Source organism: Bison bison, unplaced genomic scaffold (assembly GCF_000754665.1).
Source record: "Bison bison bison isolate TAMUID 2011002044 unplaced genomic scaffold, Bison_UMD1.0 scf7180017864330, whole genome shotgun sequence".
Lineage (NCBI taxonomy): Eukaryota > Metazoa > Chordata > Mammalia > Artiodactyla > Bovidae > Bison > Bison bison.
Genome location: NW_011494902.1, coordinates 9,914,364 through 9,934,335, shown reverse-complemented (window position 1 = coordinate 9,934,335; position 19,972 = coordinate 9,914,364). Strand labels below are relative to the sequence as shown.

The window sequence follows — 19,972 nt, the reverse complement described above, 5'->3', positions numbered from 1 at the left end:
AAAAAGTTCATAGACACTTGCAAACATTGGACTTTTCATAAAACTGCTGCTGCTGCTGTTGTCGCTTCAGTCGTGTCCAACTCTGTGCGACCCCATAGACGGAGAGCATAGTAAAAGTAACTATTCCCTCTTCCTCAAATTATTCATGAAATATGTAAGGAGACTGAGAATCAAAGTTATAGGATCTCCAAAGACATTTATATTCTTTTGGAAATTTTTAATTTTAAGATAAAGACACTGGATAATTTTTTGAGAAATATAGTATAATTTGTATAATTGTATAGTATAATTGTATAATTACTGTTGCCTTTCCTACTAAATTGTAAGCTTTTTGATGGCAGTTACTTCCAAATCTATGAAATCTTTCTCTGCCCTTTCGTATCAGTGTTCTCAATAAGTACTTGTTAAGTAAAGTAATGCATATGAATTGACCTTCTGTTTACATGAAACTTATAGGAATTCAGGATACACCTTAAAGATACAGCAATGTATCTTTACAGCTAGTGGGCAATAGCTGTAAAGCCCAATAGCTATTACTGGCAATAGCTTTGCCAGTAAAATACAGCTAATGGGCACCACTATTATATTCTTTGACAATGACGAATGAAAGAAAAGGTTTGCAACCAGCCACTTTGCTCCCTAAGCCCAGCTAGGAAAAAAAGCAGGTTATATACCATTAGCCACATGTTTACATCACACGAGCTTCCTAAAAGAACCAAGGTCTTTGTGACTTTTTTTTTTTAACAAATGCCAACAAAGACATGTTTTTAATTGACTACTTTGGTTCCTTAACATGGAATCCACAGGCCTTCTTCTGATGTTTTAAGATATATTTGCAAAAAAAAGAAAAAAAGATATATTTGCTACCATGTCACATTTCTGCAGTATTCTAGGTTTTGACCCAGTGTCCCAGGTAACAAGTTATTCCAAGATGCTAAATTAGGGATCTTAGGAAGGAGCCATTTCTCTTTCTATCCATTTTAAAGGAATACACGTATTGCTAAGGTGACCTGAAGCAGTACATGAATCTCCTGTAAACATCAAGCTTATTGTTAGAGAGTAACAGGCACCAAGGAGTTCAGAATCTTACAGGGCACTCACTTCAGTTCTCGAACTTTCGTTGCCTTTATGCTCCTTCAGATGCACAGTGTCTTCCTGATGAACTGCTGGTATTTAATTTTCATGCGGTATAATAACTGGACTCTGCTGTAACAATTGCAGTTAGTGAAAGAAGACATATCATTATGAAGATTAGTAAGACATCTAAATAAAATTTTAACTTAATCTGGGAGCATTTCTAAATGAAACTAATAAAAACATTGTTGGTTTTAGACGACCTAAAGATTATAGATAAGCAAGCTCTCTTTTTGCCACGGTCCTTTATTTTTACCTTTTGCATCTTGACCTGAAGATGATAATAGCCCTTTTGTACCGGTAATGGTACAAGTTGTTCATGGTCCATTGACCCAATTTAATCCTGATACACACTAACCTGTGAATCCAGGAACTGTAGATCGGTGGACTGTAGTCTCTTTTTTGAAAGCAATCATGGTTGAACATTTTCATACATCTTATAAGGAGGGCTATTCAGTCTTTGTATACTTGAAGAAATAATGTAGTCATTGTAATGCTAATACATTTTAAACATAAAAAGAAAGTAATAAGGGAAAAACGATTTTTTAAAAAACCACATAGTAAAGTATACAAAAGAGTGCCTAGAACTTTATAAAACAATGATCCTTAAAATCAAGTTTTAAGATTGATTGTAAACTGACTTATGCAAGGTTAAGAACATTTTTAGAGGTGCTAATTCTAGGATATGTAATTATACACGGTGTTGAAAATTTCCCACCTAAGTTAATGAAAAATTAGAACTATAGTGACCACTACAGAAGAAATAGCTTAGCCCTGCTATATTTAGTGAAGAAATGAAGGGACCACTTATTTTATAATTCCTAAAAGAGTCGCAGGCCATGTATTTTGGTCCACTGGAAATATACACTTGAAAGTCTTCAGTACCTATTTGTAGTGAACCTAGGTATAGAGAATGCAGAATTGCAGGGCTACTTATTTGCACATTGTAATTGATACAACACCATAAGATAGAAAGCTAAAAGAGAGATATCAATTTTCTATTTGTTAAACAAGCAAAAGACAATGCTTCAGAAGCCTTTGGGTCATCAGTCCAGTTGCCTGGAGAATCCCAGGGGCGGCGGAGCCTGATGGGCTGCCATCCATGGGGTCACACAGAGTCAGACACTACTGAAGCGACTTAGCAGCAGCAGCAGCATCAGTCTAGAGTTTGGAGTACAGCGTTGTCCAGATCTGTGCTGTGCTTGGTTACTTAGTCCTGTCCTACTCTTTGTGACCCTCTGGACTGTAGCCCACCAGGCTCCTCTGTCCATGGAATTCTCTAGGCAAGAATACTGGAGTCGGTTGCCATGCCCTCCTCCAGGGGATCTTCCCAACCCAGGGACTGAACCCAGTCTCCCACATTGTGGTCTATCTACTCTCAAATTCACTATGTTTGTTTTCAGGGATTATTTTTCCTAATCTTCTTCAGATTTGCATATCTCTACTTTACCTTGTTTTTCAAGATATCATAATGAATTTGATTAATGCTGTGCTGATCTTGTTTCTATTTTAAATTGTATTTTCTTAATGATAACTTTAAAGTGTAGCTGACAAATAACAACCCGGTGGCCATGAAAAGATGTGTACATCCAAAATTAAATTTGAAGTGAGACACATAATTCATTTTATATTTACTGTTTTCAAGAAGGATATTCCTCTACTTAACCATATAGCTTACCAGCTTTATAATAATTAATCTTTGTTTTATTTAGTATTTATTTTTAAGGCAACAAATTATATATGAAATAGCTTATAAGTAATACATATGTTGGACTTCCCTGGTGGCTCAGATAATAAAGAATCTGCCTGCAATGCAAAAGACCCAGGTTTATTCCCTGGGTCTGGAAGATCCCTTGGAGAAAATTATGGCAACCTACTCCAGTATTCTTGCCTGGAGAATTCCATGGACAGAGGAGCCTGGTGGGCTACAATCCATGGGGTCCAAAGAATTGGACACAACTGAGTGACTAACACACACACAATATATATATGTTATTGATATTTCCAGATAATTAGTATTTTCTCATGTAAACAATCCTATCTTTAAATAATAGTCTTTTCAGGAAAAAAAATATTCCCCAAAACAAGATTTTATAAATTATCCCTGATACTTATAAAAATTTTTTTCTATTAATTTAATTTTGGATTTGTTACACTTTTGAATACTTATACAGAAATTTTCAAATATACGAAGTAGAAAGAATGGTAAAATAAGTTCCCTAGTATTTATCACCCAGCTTCAACAATGATATTGCCTTCTAATGTAATAATGTTCATCTTTATCCTTCCCTAACAACTTACTTATCAGATATTTGGTGGTTAGACAATTAATAATTTAGGTATTATTTTTGTGGGTATGTTCCCATCCCTAGAGCTGTAGAAAGCTGTCCATTAAACAAACAAACACAAATTTAATATAAATAATTTTTTGAGAAATTTTGTGTGGGATAAACCATAGCTTTAACTCATGCTTACTTTATAAAACTAATCTACCTTCACATACATGATATTGTAACATTTAAATATTAATATTAGTATTAATCCCCAACCTCTCTCTCTTTCTATGTGTGTGTGTGTTCCCGTTTGTTTAATAGTTTTAAATGACTTTGAAATTTTGCTTTTAAAAAATGTTCTGTGTGTAAATGTATGTGGATGCTTGTGCAAACACAAAAGTCTTCTGTGTGCCAGGCATTTTGTGTGCTAAATTGTTTACATCTATTACCTCATCAAATATTCCTTCAGTGGTACTGTGAAAATTTTTATGTACAGATGAGCAAATGGAGTCTGAGTTAAGTATGCTCTAATTAGTGACATATTCTAACCTTGGTTCCAAGCTTGTCTGACACAAAACATATATATTGTTATTCAACATTGATGCAATTATTTAATAACATTTTTGGAATGTCTGGTGCTTAGGTTGTAAGGGAACCTGCAGTCTCTTCAAGAAGATAGGTTCATTTCCTATCCTGCCCACCATGTGCTTTTAACATACATATCAAATAAATTTATTATATGATATTTTGTGTTATCATCTAACCCTTTCATATTTGTAATTTCTATATCCTATAAGAGACTATGTACCTCTCAGATATTGAAATCATAATGAATACTTAGTTTACATCACTGCACATTTCTTTAAATAGATATAATACATTTTTTAACAGAGAAGAAATCTTGAATTGCATTTTGAAATTTTGTTCCAAAGGATTGTTTCCATTTTCCCAATCTATATACCTAAGGATTATATAGCAAACCTATCAGTCAGTTCAATTGCTTAGTTGTGTCTGACTCTTTGTGATCCCATGGACTGCAGCACGCCAGGCTTCCCTGTCTATCACCACCTCACGAAGCTTACTCAAACTCATATCCATCAAGTCAGTGATGCCATCCAACCATCTCATCCTCTGTTGTCCCCTTCTCCTCCCACTTCAATCTTTCCCAGCATCAGGGTCTTTTCAAACGAGTCAGTTCTTCGCCTCAAGTGGCCAAAGTATTGAAATTTCAACTTCAGCATCAGTCCTTACAATGAATATTCAGGACTGATTTCCTTTAGGATTGACTGGTTGGATCTCCTTGCAGGCCACACTATATACAACTATAATGAAGCCAAGTTTATTTTTGCCAGTAACTTTACCATTTCTGATCAAAAGGTTGTCAGAACTGATGATAGGAAAATATATTGAACTGTCACTGTCTCTCCAGTTCTGTGTGTTCTTTCCTCCCAAATCTCCATGCTACTCATTCGCGTTGTTTCTACTACTAAGGTATAGAGAAGGTGCAAAGAAGGCAACTACTATTTTTTGATTACCAGCCATTTCCCTACTTCCATACCAAATGCTTTCCCTTTGTTATTTAGTGTCAATGACATTAAAACATTAGATGTTAAAAACATAAAGTCAGCAGTTGAAGTATCCATTTTCCCAACTTCATCTGCCACTTGCTAGCCATGTAACCGGGTCAAGGAATTCAACTTTTCTAAGCTTGTTTTCTCATCTATAAACATGGATAACTTTAGTCATGGCTTCATGAAGAATTAAATGAGATAATCTGCATAAAGTTCTGAAAATAAGTATTTAGTGTATAGTAAGCACTCAAAAAGAAATCATTAGCTAGTTGTAATGACTGCAGAATTGTTGTGTAACTGTTATATATATACAACTGAAACATGCATGAGCAGTTTAAGCCACTATCAATTAAACATAAACTCTCCATTACCTAATAGCCTTAGAAATCAAATGCACAACTTATAACATTTGATGCCTAATGTGTGGAACTGTTCATATACTGTGAATTTGTAGAGTTACAAAGAGTATTTAGAAAAAAAAAAGAGAGTATTATAAAAATGCATGTATGTGTAAATCAAAGTATCTGATGTCCTACTGTTTTCCCTCTGCATCCTCTATCATATGATCTGTTCCATTCATGTGAATCTAAATGTCATCTCCATGCAGAATACTTTCAAATTCATGTCTACAGTTCTGATGCCTTCTCTGAATTTCACCCTGACATACCACACAGCTTCCTGGAAATCTCCTTTTTATGTCTTAAATCTCAAGGTGAAAAAATTGAAAACTGTATTTTTGATTGCTCTCCACACCCATCCATACTCAATCCCAGGTCTTAAAATGCATTTCTCTTGCATTTTTTTTTTCCATTTCACTTAATGGATCCCTTGTACACCCTCTGCCTGTCCTTACCCTTGAGTTTGCCAAGACAAGGAACACAGCCACCTGTAATTCTGTTCTCTACTTCATTCCCTACATCCAATACTCATTTAGTCCTGGAAGTCAGTTCTACCTCTTGGAATAAGGGCTTCCCTTGTAGGTCAGTTGGTAAAGAATCTGCCTATAGTTCAGGAGACCTAGGTTCAATCCCTGGGTCAGGAAGATCCCCTGGAGAAGGAAACGGCAACTCACTCCAGTATTCTTGCCTGGAGAATCCCATGGACAGAGGAGCCTGGTAAACTACAGTCCATGGGGCCGCAAGAGTTGGACACAACTTAGCAACTAAACTACTACAAACTACTTGAAATAAAATATTCCTTGAACCCATTCACTTCTCTTCACTGATACCACCATATTTGCCTGGTCCTTTAAAATAACTGTCTGATGTAATATAGTATATTACATAATGACTCAGCATAATGAATTTGTATATATGATGCCATATTTCTTTCCTGCTTAAATATGAGATAAGGCAAAACCCAAATGATTGCCATATCGAAAAAGATCCATTATATCACCCTCTGCAATTTCATCTATTTCCCCTTTATCCTCACTGCCATATTTCTAATACAGTAGCCTCATTTCTGTTCCTCAGTCACCCACTTTCTTTCCCTCATTAAGACTTTTGTTTCTACCATTTATTCTTCTTGTCATGCTCTGCTCATCTCTCAGATTCAGTCTAAATGTTACCTTCTCAAACTGCTTTTTTCCCCGCTGATTATCTTCTCAAAGTATTTTACTTACCTAGTACTCAGTCTCATAACAAAATTATTCTTGAATCTATTTCAGAAGCTGTAGTTATATATTCCAGCATTTGTTTAGTCTGTCTCTTGCTCTGGGCTCTGAGCCCCATGAGGCTAGATAATGCATCTGTTTTACTTGTGATTGTTTACCTAGCCAGTGCCTAGCATAGTCATAGAAATTCAATACATTTTTTTTGAACTGAATGACTGAAACAACAATATCATCAATAGCATCATTTCTTTTTCTTCAGAATTCTTTTCTGGACAGATTGGGATGCCAATTTTCCTCGCATTGAATCTGCCTCCATGAGTGGTGCTGGGAGGAAAACCATTTACAAAGACATGAAAACCGGGGCTTGGCCTAATGGACTCACTGTGGACCACTTTGAAAAAAGGATAGTTTGGACAGATGCCAGGTTTAATTTTTTTTCCCTTTCTTTTCTATAACCTTCATCAGATAATACTTACAAAATTAAAATGTGTATTTCTGTGCATGTATCATGTACACACATTGAAATTGATGGTGAATTTTGTTTGCTTTGGTTATGATAGCTTTTTTGTTGAAATCTTACTGCAAATCAGATACAGGGTCATAAAAATATTTTTACACAGCTCTTTTGCCATTTAAGTAGTATGAACACATCACTGGACTATTTGAATGTGGTTTTATATACCACTGATGCATCTACTTTTCTGTAGGTCAGATGCCATTTATTCAGCCCTCTATGATGGAACAAGCATGATAGAAATTATCCGAGGTCATGAATACCTTTCTCATCCCTTTGCTGTGTCTCTGTATGGGAGTGATGTTTATTGGACGGACTGGAGGACCAACACACTGTCAAAAGCCAGTAAGTGGACAGGGCAGAATGTCAGCGTGATTCAGAAAACCAGTGCACAGCCGTTTGACCTTCAGATCTACCATCCCAGCCGTCAGCCCCAGGGTAAGTGCTTGTTATGAATTAGTGACCAGAATTTATTTTCACTTTAGTCATATAATAATCAAACTGTAAAATAATTTTTGTAAGCTAACACTGATTTAATATTTTCTATATTATATGATGGAAGTAGTACCAGCCTTTATTTTAATTAGCTCAGGATATTTTTTCTTTTCCTTTTTATTTAATTTACATAGAAATAGAGAAATCTTAGAAATTAAGAGGTTTTATGCAGTTGTTGCAATCATATCATTTTCTTAGCCTTCTTTTGTTGAAATTTAGGTACATTACTGTTTTAAGAGGACTTCCCAGGTGGCTCAGTGGTAAAGAATCTGCCTACAAATCAGGAGATAAAGGAGACATGGGTTGAAGCCCTGGTTTGGGAAGATCCTCTGGAGGAGGAAATGGCCATCCTCTCCAGTATTTTTGCTTGGAAAATCCCATGGGCAGAATAACCTGGGGGGCTACAGTCCATGGGGTCACACAAAGTTGGACACTACTGAGCACAAGCATGAATATTACATTATACTCACACTCCTCACATCTTCTGTATCCATTCCTCCATTAATGGACACTTAGGTTATTTCCATCTCTTGGCTATCGTAAATAATGCTGAATGAACACAGCAGTGCATACACACACACGTGTGTGTGTGTGTGTGTGTATATATATCTTTTCAAATTTATCTTTTTCCTTTTCCTCAGATAAACACTCAGAATTGGAATTGCTGATTCATATGGTAGTTCTATTTTTAATTTTTGAAGAACTTCCAAACTATTTTCCTTAGTGACTGTGTCAATTTATGTAATCACCAATAGTGCACAAGGATTCCCTTTTGTCCACATCCTCAGCAACACCAGATATGTGATGATATCTCATTGTGGCTTTGATTTGCATTTCCTTGATGATTAGTGACATTGAACACATTTTCATATGCCTGTTGGCCATCTGTATCTCTTTCTTTTTTTGTTTACCATCAAAAATATCTTTAATGACTTAGAAGCTAACAAATTGATTATTTCAGAGCCTCTGCCTATTTTTCAGTCAGATTGTCTGTTTGACATTGAGTTCTATGAGTTCTTTATGCATTTTGGATGTTAAGTTTTTATCTGATAAATATGATTTGCAAATATCTTCTCCCGTTTGGTAGTTTGCCTCTTTATTTTATTGATGGTTTCCTTCACTGGGCAAAAGCTGTTTAATTTGGTATAGTCCCATTTCTGTTTTTGCTGCTTTTGTTTTTGGTGGCAAATCCAAATATTTCTAAGTATAGAAATGACATAAGATTTATGTATTAGCCATGCAGTTATGATACTAAACTGAAGATGATATTGAAGAGGGAAGATATTGGAGATAAAACAGGTGATTTAGATTATAACATCTCCTGGGTCAAAAAAAGTAAAGCAAGAAAGTATAACGTAGGGAGGATACAAGGTAACGGTTTTATTGTGATAGCAACCATAGGACTGAGGACAAAAATTTGAATATAAAATACTGGAAGACTCAGAACTAGAAATTTATATACATTGTACTATAGCTTCACACTGGTTAGAATAAACACATTGTATCCCTATATGCTCTGAAGATATATTCACCCTACTCCATTATGTGGACTGATAACTGCGGACTTTAACCTAAATTGTCCATTGGTCTGGTCTAATTGGAAATTTATACCGTGTAGTTGATACCTATGGCTCTTTACTGAATAACTGCATCAGAGAATATTGTTTCCTTAGCAAAGAGAGAAGTTACATAAATAAACACATTTGCTATATTTTTAATGAGTTAAGAACATCAAAATTGTAGGTTTCCCTTTAGGATAAAATAGATAATTTACATTCAAGAAGCCATCTAGTCCAAATATATTTTTATCAGTAAAACACAGGTTTTAATTGAATAAGTTTTGAATGTATTAAACAAAACACAACAACATCATAAAGGTTTTATGATAGACTTTGCTTGAGCCATATGTTAGTTTATGTTTGGATAATAAAATATGGGCATGCATGATTAAGCATTAGTAAAAATAGTTTCATTATCATGACTTCATAATGATAAGAAAGATATGCATTTATATCATGTTTGATTTAGCGCTTTCCAGATATTGCTCTCAATCTACACCAAATTTGCAGGAAAAAAAACTTTCCCTGAGAGGTTCTTACTTCAAAGCCACATACCAATTATAAATCTGCACATAATTCATATTTTATCTCCACATTCTTAATTAACACCATAAAGAACTACCTTAGCACTTAGAATATGTATAGTTATTTAATATTTTCCTAATTCTGTTTTAGTTGCCCACCTAGATAATAAAATATTTGAGTAAAGGAGTGTCATTTATTTATTTGCATTAACTACAGAGTATAGGTAAGCCTTTTATGAGAACAGTATTAATAATGATAACAATAATATCACCTAATACTAATTCTCATTGTAATTCCATGAGGATGGTGGTTGGTAACCCAGTGTTACAGATAAAGATCCTAAAGGAGAGAAATGCTAAGTGATTTGCTCAAGGTCTAATAGCCACACGATAATTGCCTCATTATCTTACCCCAGGGAGAGTGACCCCAGAGCTCTTGCCTGAACCACTATGCTCTGCAGGCAGAAGACATTGAATTTTTATTGAGATTCTCCTTGGAATTGTTCTATCAAATCTCCAGATGGCAGTAGAGAGTAAAGTTTTACAGACACATTCCCATGCTTCCCTGATAGCTCAGTTGGTAAAGAACCTGCCTGCAGTGCAAGAGACCCTAGTCTGATTCCTGCGTCAGGAAGATTCACTGGAGAAGGGATAGGCTACCCACTCCAGTATTCTTGGGCTTCCTTTGTGGCTCAGCTGGTAAAGAATCATCCTGGAATGCTGGAGATCTGGGTTCAATCCCTGGGTTGGGAAGATCCCCTGGAGAAATGAAAGGTTACCCACTTCAGTACTCTGGCCTGGAGAATTCCATGGACCATATAGTCCATGAGGTCGCAAAGAGTTGGACACGACTGAGTGACTTTCACTTCACATGGGAAAAACCAATTTTTAACTTCTTGTAGTTTATAGTCTAGGAAGAAAACAAGCTAAATTAATAACTGGGGTCAATTAAATGATTATTATTGTGGTTGCATTTTTGAAACTAAAATTATACTAAAAGGTAGAATGGAGTGGCCCTTAAAAAGTCCTTGGGCTTAGTTTAATACAATTTCTTCCTTTGTCACTCACTGACCTTGTTACCTAAGGCAGATTAATGAACTTCTGGGTTCTTATTTCTTCATTTGTGGGCTGGAGCCGCTAGAAGTAAGGGGGGAATGCATGGTATACAACATTGGGTTGGAATCAAACCATAATGGGACTTAAAAGTTCCCCTTACAAAGAAATTTCAATTTTCATCCTTAAGAATAACTGGATAAGTGTTCATGTGATGTCAAACCTAAATGTGCATCAAATTTACTGGAGGGATCATTAAATCACAAATTTCTGGCTTTTATCCAAGATATTCTGATAAATAAGTCTATGGTATGACCTGAGATGTTTCATTTTTAACAAATTCCCATGGAATGCTGATGCTGCCTTAAGAACCACTGCCCTGAAGAAATGAGAAAAACATTGAAACTATTTGGTCAATGGAGGGAAAATAGCAGAAGTACATGTTGAAACTTGGCTTCATCTATACAAGCGGTAAACTACAGAGACACTACTGTAGGTAGGAGATGAGTATGATGTAGAGCCTAGCTTCTTCAGTAGATCAGGAGATGACTGATACCAGGACAGAGAGAATGGTGGAACTGAGATATGTACGTGTGTGCTAAGGTTGCCTTCAGTCACGTCCATCTCTATACAACCCTATGGGCTGTAGCTCTCCAGGCTCCTCTGTCTGTGGGGTTCTCCAGGCAAGAATATTGGAATGGGTGGAATACCCTTCTCCAGGGAATCTTCTCAACCCAGGGATGGAACCCATATCTCTCACATTTCGTGCCTTGGTTCTTTACAGCTAGCAACACCTGGGAAGCCTGGAGTTGCCATATACTTAGAGGTAAAGTCAGTTTAAAGAAAAAAAAAAAAAGTGATACAGATTTGTAGAGTAGGGGAGTTTGGCAAGAAAAGGAAAATATGAGATGTCTTTAGTTTTCTAGTTTCTATAATTGGCTTCACCATCAACATGTGACACAAAGGCCCCATAATGGAGGAGTCAGCAGAGTTTTTTTTCTATGGAAGGCCATATAGTAAGTGTTTGAGGCCCTGCAGGGTATATGGTCTTTGCTGAACTACTTTGTCCTGCTGAGATAGTGAAACAGCAGTCAAATGAAAAGTGAATGACCATCACTATGTTTCAATAACATTTTATTTATGGAGACTGAAATTGAAATTTCATTTAATTTTCATGTGTTATAAAATTTTATTTTATTTTTTTGGTGTTTTTCCTCCAATTTAAAAAAGTAACCCAAAGGGCAGTATTAACCTGTAGGTAAAAACTTACTGGCACCTGAATTAAAGGATAAATCAAAAAATTAAAGTTTGTTTATGTGGAGAGGTACCTCCAGGACATGGTTGAGTATTCAGGGTTATAAAGGCAAAAAGGATTTGGTCTGGAACTAGAGTTTTAATAGTCATTCAATTATATATTGATGATAAGAAGATAAATAAGATTTCCTAAGACTATTATATAAAATTAGAGAAGAACAAGGACAGAACCTTGGAGGAAACGAATATAAATGAGAAAGGCAAAGAAAGATGCTGAGAAAAAGATGGCCAAAACATTTCAGAACCAAAAGAGCACAGTCAAAAAATGTAAGAGAAGAGTTTCAAGATGGCAGTAGTCAACAGTGTTAATTCTTGCAGAGAAGTCAAGAAAGATCAAGACATAAAGGTATTCATTGATTTGGCAACCTGGAGGAAGGTCAGCTATAATTTTATTTAGAGCACTTTCAGTGGAATTGTTTGCATGTGTCCCAGTGATCCTAAATATGTCTGAGGTTAGTATAAATGTCAAAGTCTTTTTACTAAAAAATATAGTTCATTAAATAATAGGACTATAGTGTTAAGGAGGAGAAGGGGACGACAGAGGATGAGATGGCTGGATGGTATCACTGACTCGATGGACATGAGTCTGAGTGAACTCCGGGAGTTGGTGATGGACAGGGAGGCTTGGCATGCTGCAATTCATGGGGTCGCAAAGAGTCGGACACGACTGAGCGATTGATCTGATTTGATCTGATAGTGTTAAGTAACAAAATGTAAAGGCAAAAAAAAAGACAACCTTCATAGCAATCAGCTTAGGAGACATAGTAATCAAGAGCAAGCTTCTAGAGTCAAACTAGTTCATATTCTAGCTTTGTCATACTGACAGCATGACCATTATGTTAGTTGTTTCAACTATAAAATGGAATTCTTGCAAAGTTAAATGCATTAGTCTCTTAAAAGCACAGAAGATACCTGTCAAATAGTAAGCACAGTGTAAGTGTTGTTAAGTAAATGATAGAAAGAAAGACAGATGGATGAATGGATAGACAGGTAGATAGACAATTTTCTTAGTCACTTTGTTTTATGGTCCTCTTCCACCTTTTAGATTAAATTGTTTGTAAATATGAAGAAAACGTGAGTTCCTCCAGTATGCATACCTTTTCCCATCCAGTGGGTTTGATGTCCTTCTCTGTGGCCTCTCGCAGACCTAAGTTTTGTTTCTCTAAACTCATTTTTTGAAAATATAGTTCACTATACTTTTAGTTTTAGGGGTATGACATAGTGTTGTGGCATTTGTAGAGTACATATAAGTTGGTCACCATGATAAGGTTAATAGCCATCTGTCACCATACAAAGATATTAAAATATTTATGATTAGATTCCCTGTTATATTTTGCAAGAATGACATTTATTTTATATCTGGATAATATAATAAAAGTGAAACTATTATTCACTCAATCATGTTTGACTCTTTGAGACCTCATGGACTATAATCCGCCAGGCTCCTCTGTCCATGAAATTCTCCAGGCAAGAATAGTGGAGTGGATTGCCATTCCTTTCTCCAGGGGGTCTTCTGAACCCAGGGATTAAACCCAGGTCTCCCGCATTGCAGGCAAATCCTTTACCACCTGAACCACCAGGGAAGGAAAATATATTTTATATATTTTCAGCCATTTATTCTTCACATAAGTTTTCTCCCTCTTTCTCTTTTCTTTTTCTGGGACCCTATAATGGGATAATTTATATGTCTAATGTTATTCTATAGATCCCTAAAACTATTCTCAAATATATATATATATATATTTTTTTTTTTTTCTTTTTGCTGTTTTATTTAAGTGAATTCCACTACCCTATCTTCCAGATCACTGGTATATCCTGCATCCTCTAATTGGCTGTTATTCCCCATAATGTATTTTGCTCTTCAGTTGTTTTCTTCTGTTCTATTTTGCGATTTTTAAATATATTTTCTATCCCTTTGTTGAAGTACTCCCTGAGTTATTCCATTCTTCTCCCAAGTTCAGTGAGCATCTTTATGATTATGACTTTGCACTCTTTATCTGATAAACGGCTTATCTCTGTTTCATTTAGTTCTTTTTCTGATGTTTTTTGTTGATCTTTCATTGGGAAGTTATTCTTGGTCTCCTCATTTTGCCTAACTGCACTGCTTCTTTACTGGGAGTCAGAGCTATTGAGTTTGTGGACAACCCACTCACAAACAGAGTGAGTCTCACTTCTTACAACCCTTTCTCTGTTCTGCAAGTAAGCCCCATTGGTTTTAAAGCCAGACATTCTGGAGTATTCTTGATGGGAAACCCAATTTGGACCTTGGGCCTCTCAGTAGAGACCTAGGCAGTTGTGATAACCCTCACACTTGTGTATCTCTGCTCTGAGGGTGTAGCTTCTATCTCGACTGAGTCTCTATCTATCCTGCCTGTCTCAAGTCACCTTTTCTTTTTTCTTAATATAAATTTATTTTAATTGGAGGTTAATTACTTTACAATATTGTATTGGTTTTGCCATTCATCAATATGAATCTGCCACGGGTGTACACGTGTTCCCCACCCTGAACCCGCCTCCCACCTCCCTCTCCGTACCATCCTTCTGGGTCATCCCAGTGCACCAGCCCCAAGCATCCAGTATCCTGCATTGAACATGGACTGGTGATTCATTTCTTATATGATATTTTACATGTTTCAATGCCATTCTCCCAAATCATCCCACCCTCTCCCTCTCCCACAGAGTCCAAAAGACTGTTCTATACATCAGTGTCTCTTTTACTGTCTCGCACACAGCGTTATCATTACCATCTTTCTAAATTCCATATATATGCATTAGTATACTGTATTGGTGTTTTCTTTATATATTCAGTTGTAGAAAATTTGTTTTACTTCAAGCTATTCTCAGAGATAGTTGTTTTATATGTAGCTTTTGGTGTATCTGTGGGAGGAAGTGAGCTCAGAATCTTTCTAATCTTACATCTTGATTCAGACACCATAAAGATGTTTTCTTAATCACAACTGAAGTTGTGATTTAACACCCAGTAGTGGAGCTGTATTTTTCATGGATATAGAAAGATTACAACACTATTGATTTTTTTGTGTGTGTTTGTTTTTCACTTTTGTTTCACATTTCTTTCCTCACTTTCTCTGATTGGAATCTTTTTTTTTTAAGAGTTATTTATTTATGTATGTATTTTTGGCTGTGCTGGGTCTTTGCTGTTCTGCACTGGCTTTCTCTAGTTGGGATAAACAGAGGCTACACTTTGTTGTGGTGTGCAGACTTCTCATTGTGATGGCTTCTCTTGTTGCAGAGCACGGGCTCTAGGGTCACAGGCTTCAGCAGTTGCAGCACATGGCTCAGTAGCTGTGGCATAAGACTTAGTTGCCCCGTGGCATGTGGGATCTTCCTGGAGCAGCAATCAAACCTGTATCCCCTGCATTGGCAGGTGGACTTTTTAGCCATTGGACCACCAGGGAAGCCCGGGAATCTTTTCTTGAAATAGCTTAAGAATATGATTGTCACTTCAAATAGAGAGTTTTGAAAGTATTTTTATTAATTAGATTTTCACCAATTAAAAAATGTTTTTCTTTTCCTAAAGAAGCTTTTCTTCTGAGAAGGCCTCAGTTCAATGGGGACCTAGTATCTGTTGATAATAAAAGTACTATTTTGCAGAGACCACTTTATTTTACTCTCAAACACTGGTGTGGACTCAACCATCCCTTTTAATTTTGTTCTTGAAACACCTATCAACTGGCAAATGTACGAACTGTTTTGTGTAACAAATCAAAATGACAATACCCCTTAGAAAATCAAATCAAATTCCAGAAACAGGATGAATAGAATACTAGGACATTGTCACGGTTATAGCAATTAGATTAAATATATATATATTTTTAAAAGTCATATTCTAAAACAGTATCCATTATCTATCCCATAAATTGTTAAATGAACAAATAAGTGAATCTAAGTGATTTAGTTCATTTAGAAAGGTAGTGTATATAATGGCTAGTGGTTGCACTTTGATATCTGAAAATGTATTTCTTTCTTAAAAGTTGTATGATTGCAAGTATTCTTTTTTTTTCACCATTTTATTTTTTTTTATATTTTATTTTATTTTTAAACTTTACAATATTGTATTAGTTTTGCCAAATATCGAAATGAATCCACCACAGGTATACCTGTGTTCCCCATCCTGAACCCTCCTCCCTCCTCCCTCCCCATACACTCCCTCTGGGTCATCCCAGTGCACCAGCCCCAAGCATCCAGTATCATGCATCGAACCTGGACAGGTGACTCGTTTCATACATATTATACATGTTTCAATGCCATTCTCCCAAATCATCCCACCCTCTCCCTCTCCCACAGAGTCCATAAGACTGATCTATACATCAGTGTCTCTTTTGCTGTCCCATACACAGGGTTATTGTTACCATCTTTCTAAATTCCATATATATGCGTTAGTATACTGTATTGGTGTTTTTCTTTCTGGCTTACTTCACTCTGTATAATAGGTTCCAGTTTCATCCATCTCATTAGAACTCATTCACCATTTTCAAAATTAAGTTTACACTTCTATAAAGCGAGGGTAATTTATTTGTAAGAACAAAAATGGCCAGTAAGAGGAATAAAGGGAATAATGCTTATAGAAACACTTAGCACATTTTATAGCTCATTGTGATGAAAATAAATTATTCCATTTTTGGAACTTCTATTTTTTCTATCAGTTTTTATCTCACTTACCCTCTATGTTATGACAATACAAGGTGAACTCCAGGCTGTTTCTGAGAGAGTAGTTTTAACACTGAGATGATTTAAGTCTTCCAGTTGCTTCAGGAAAATACTTCTATAGAAAATGAAACTTTTCTTGACAACATTTGCAAGAAAATTAGCTTATACAATTAAAAAAAAAAAACAAACTAGTTTCTAAGAATATTGTGTGTGTGTGTGTGTTAGTTGCTCAGTATGTCCAACTCTTTGCAACCCCCTGAACTGTAGCCCACCAGACTTCTCTGTCCATGGGATTTCCTCAGGCAAGAATACCGTATTGTGTAGGTTCCCTTCTCCAGAGGATTTTCCCAACCCAGGGATCAAACCCGGGTCTCCTGTATTACAGGCAGATTCTTTACCATCTGAGACAACAGGGAAGCCCCTAAGAATATTAGTAATCCTATTGCTGCTTTAGGAAACAAAGTATCACTTATAAAACTTGAAGCATGAGGGATTCCACTTGGAGCTATTAGTATATTTAACTACAAGCAAAATTTTCAATTAAAAAAAGTTTTAAACAAATGTAATGCTCTTAAAACTATGTTTCAATGTGGTAGAGGTGAATCTCATATATTTTCAGGTTACTTAAATTGTTCACTTCCACAGTTTATTATATCAAGATCTAATGACCTGTCATATAAAACATTTTCCTCTGTCTCTGCTTGCATATACATATTCCTTCCATTCTTGACATTATTAATTCTGTTAAAAATACTATTTCCTACTGTTTTATGGTATCCCTTTCTTTCACATATTTATATACTATCAACAGTAAGTTTTTTTTTTTTTTTTCTTTTTTTAAATGGACTTTAAGAGATTTCCTTGGTGATCCAGTGGTTTAGACTCCTTGATCCCAATGCAGGCAGCACAAGTTCAATCTTTGGTCAGGGAACTAAGGTCCTACATACTGCATTTTATGGCCAAAAAAATAAAATTCGAAACGGAATCACATAGCTTAAAAAAATAAATAAATACTAAAAAATTTGAAATGGACCTTAGTTTAAAATACTAATATTTCTAAGAATGGAAAGCTGATATGAAACAGTTAAAATGCCTCCAACTTTACTTTTTGATATCAGCAGCTTTGAAGGGATGAGATTTCTGACTGAGGCAAAGTGAAAGGCAAGTAATAGCAAAGCAAAGAGAAATTTTTGAGATTAAGTAAACTTGTTAGGTTTCTGTGAGGTATTGGAACATTGTATAATACTGAGAACCACATAAAAGAGAGAGACAACATTACCAATAAAGAGGACAAATGAGAGTTGAAACATGCCAAGAATATGTTGTTAAGTCATTCCAACTGTTGACATGAAAAATCATAATGGAACTCAATTTCTACTCTTATACCTCCTTCCTGTAACAGGTAGTCTTTTGCTCCAACTACTAGTTATATAGATCTGCACCTAATTTAATTTCTCAGTAAATCTTTCTGTAGCATCTTTAAACCACATTTTGAATTAATGGGTTTTGTTGGTTCACCTGAAAAACTTAATTTCCATTTTAGCATTTCTTTGGCAAAATGTAACACAGATGTCAAACAACTAAACTGTAAATGAATTTATAGGTAGGTAGTAAGTATGGCTGCATTATAAATTGCTATTTTAAAATTATGCTATAATATAGTTTCTCTTGGAACAGTGGAAAAGATTAGTATGAAAGAAATCATAAAATTCTTTCTTCCTTGGTACTGGTTGTTTGATGTACTTGCCTCAGAAATACAAATGTAAGTGTTTATGAGCTCTTCATTCAGATACAGTAAGATGCAAAGTCCAGAGTTCCAGTCCAGGATCAAAACTTCTCAACCTCTGTACCTTTCATATTTGGAGATAGGTAGTTCTTAGTTGGGAGGGGGGGCATTCTTTTGCATTATATGAAGTTTATTAGCATCTTTAGCCTCTACTCACTAAAATGCCAGTTAGTAACCCCAGTTATGTCATTTAAAAATGTCTCTGCTAAAATGCTAAGTCACTTCAGTCATGTCCGACTCTGTGCGACCCCATAGACGGCAGCCCACCAGGCTCCCCTGTCCCTGGGATTCTCCAGGCAAGAACACTGGAGTGGGTTGCCATTTCCTTCTCCAATGCATGAAAGTGAAAAGTGAAAGTGAAGTCGCTCAGTCGTGTCCGACTCTTCGCGACCCCATGGACGGCAGCCTACCAGGATCCTCCATCCATGGGATTTTCCAGGCAAAAGTACTGGAGTGGGGTGCCATTGCCTTCTCCGAAAAATGTCTCTAGACATTCTCAATTGTTCCTGAGGGGACAAAATCCCCCCTCACCATCACTACCATTGGTTGAGAACCATTGTTTTAGACAAAATTTTGTGATTATTAAATCATTGTGAAAATAGAAATTTTTCTGGCACAAATGTTTCTTCTTTTAAATTATACAGCAAGTAAAAGTAAATAGCAAGTCAGAAAGACATAGCACCGCTTAGAAAATCTGAAAATTCATTGGTGTTTTAAGATATATCTCACCAATAAATGTAGCATGATATTACATGTTTGAATTCACTCTTTTTACAGAAAACTGCACAAATAAATGGAAACAGTATATGTGGCTTTTAAATCTTTTCTCTTTGAAATACAGCTGTCTATACAAGATATGATTTTTTAGATTTTTTTCTACTTCATAAAAATAAAGTACAGTATAAAATTAATCCATAAAATGTGAGTTTTTTTTTTTTTTTGATTCCAGCCCTTGAGGCTCCTTCTTTATTTTTTTTTTATTTTATTTTTTAACTTTACAATATTGTATTGGTTTTGCCATGTATCAAAATGAATCCACCACAGGTATACATGTGTTTCCCATCCTGAACCCTCCACCCTCCTCCCTCCCCATACCATCCCTCTGGGTCGTCCCAGTGCACCAGCCCCTAGCATCCAGTATCGTGCATCGAACCTGGACTGGTGACTCGTTTCATATATGATATTATACATGTTTCAATGCCATTCTCCCAAATCATCCCACCCTCTCCCTCTCCCACAGAGTCCAAAAGGCTGTTCTTTACATCAGTGTCTCTTTTGCTATCTCATATACAGGGTTATTGTTACCATCTTTCTAAATTCCATATATATGCGTTAGTATACTGTATTGGTGTTTTTCTTTCTGGCTTACTTCACTCTGTATAATAGGCTCCAGTTTCATCCACCTCATTAGAACTGATTCAAATGTATTCTTTTTAATGGCTGAGTAATACTCCATTGTGTATATG

At 35.9% G+C, this 19,972-nt stretch overlaps 1 protein-coding gene across 1 annotated transcript in view; it reads left to right on the top strand.

Annotated features, from left to right (window-relative positions):
• LRP1B (low density lipoprotein receptor-related protein 1B) overlaps positions 1–19,972 on the top strand; it is a 1,806,191-nt gene that overhangs the window by 1,053,269 nt on the left and 732,950 nt on the right. Inside the window, exons 26-27 of the mRNA XM_010853706.1 lie at positions 6,853–7,017; positions 7,301–7,545. Coding sequence (XP_010852008.1) covers positions 6,853–7,017; positions 7,301–7,545 — 410 coding nt within the window. The remainder of the gene's footprint in view (positions 1–6,852; positions 7,018–7,300; positions 7,546–19,972) is intronic.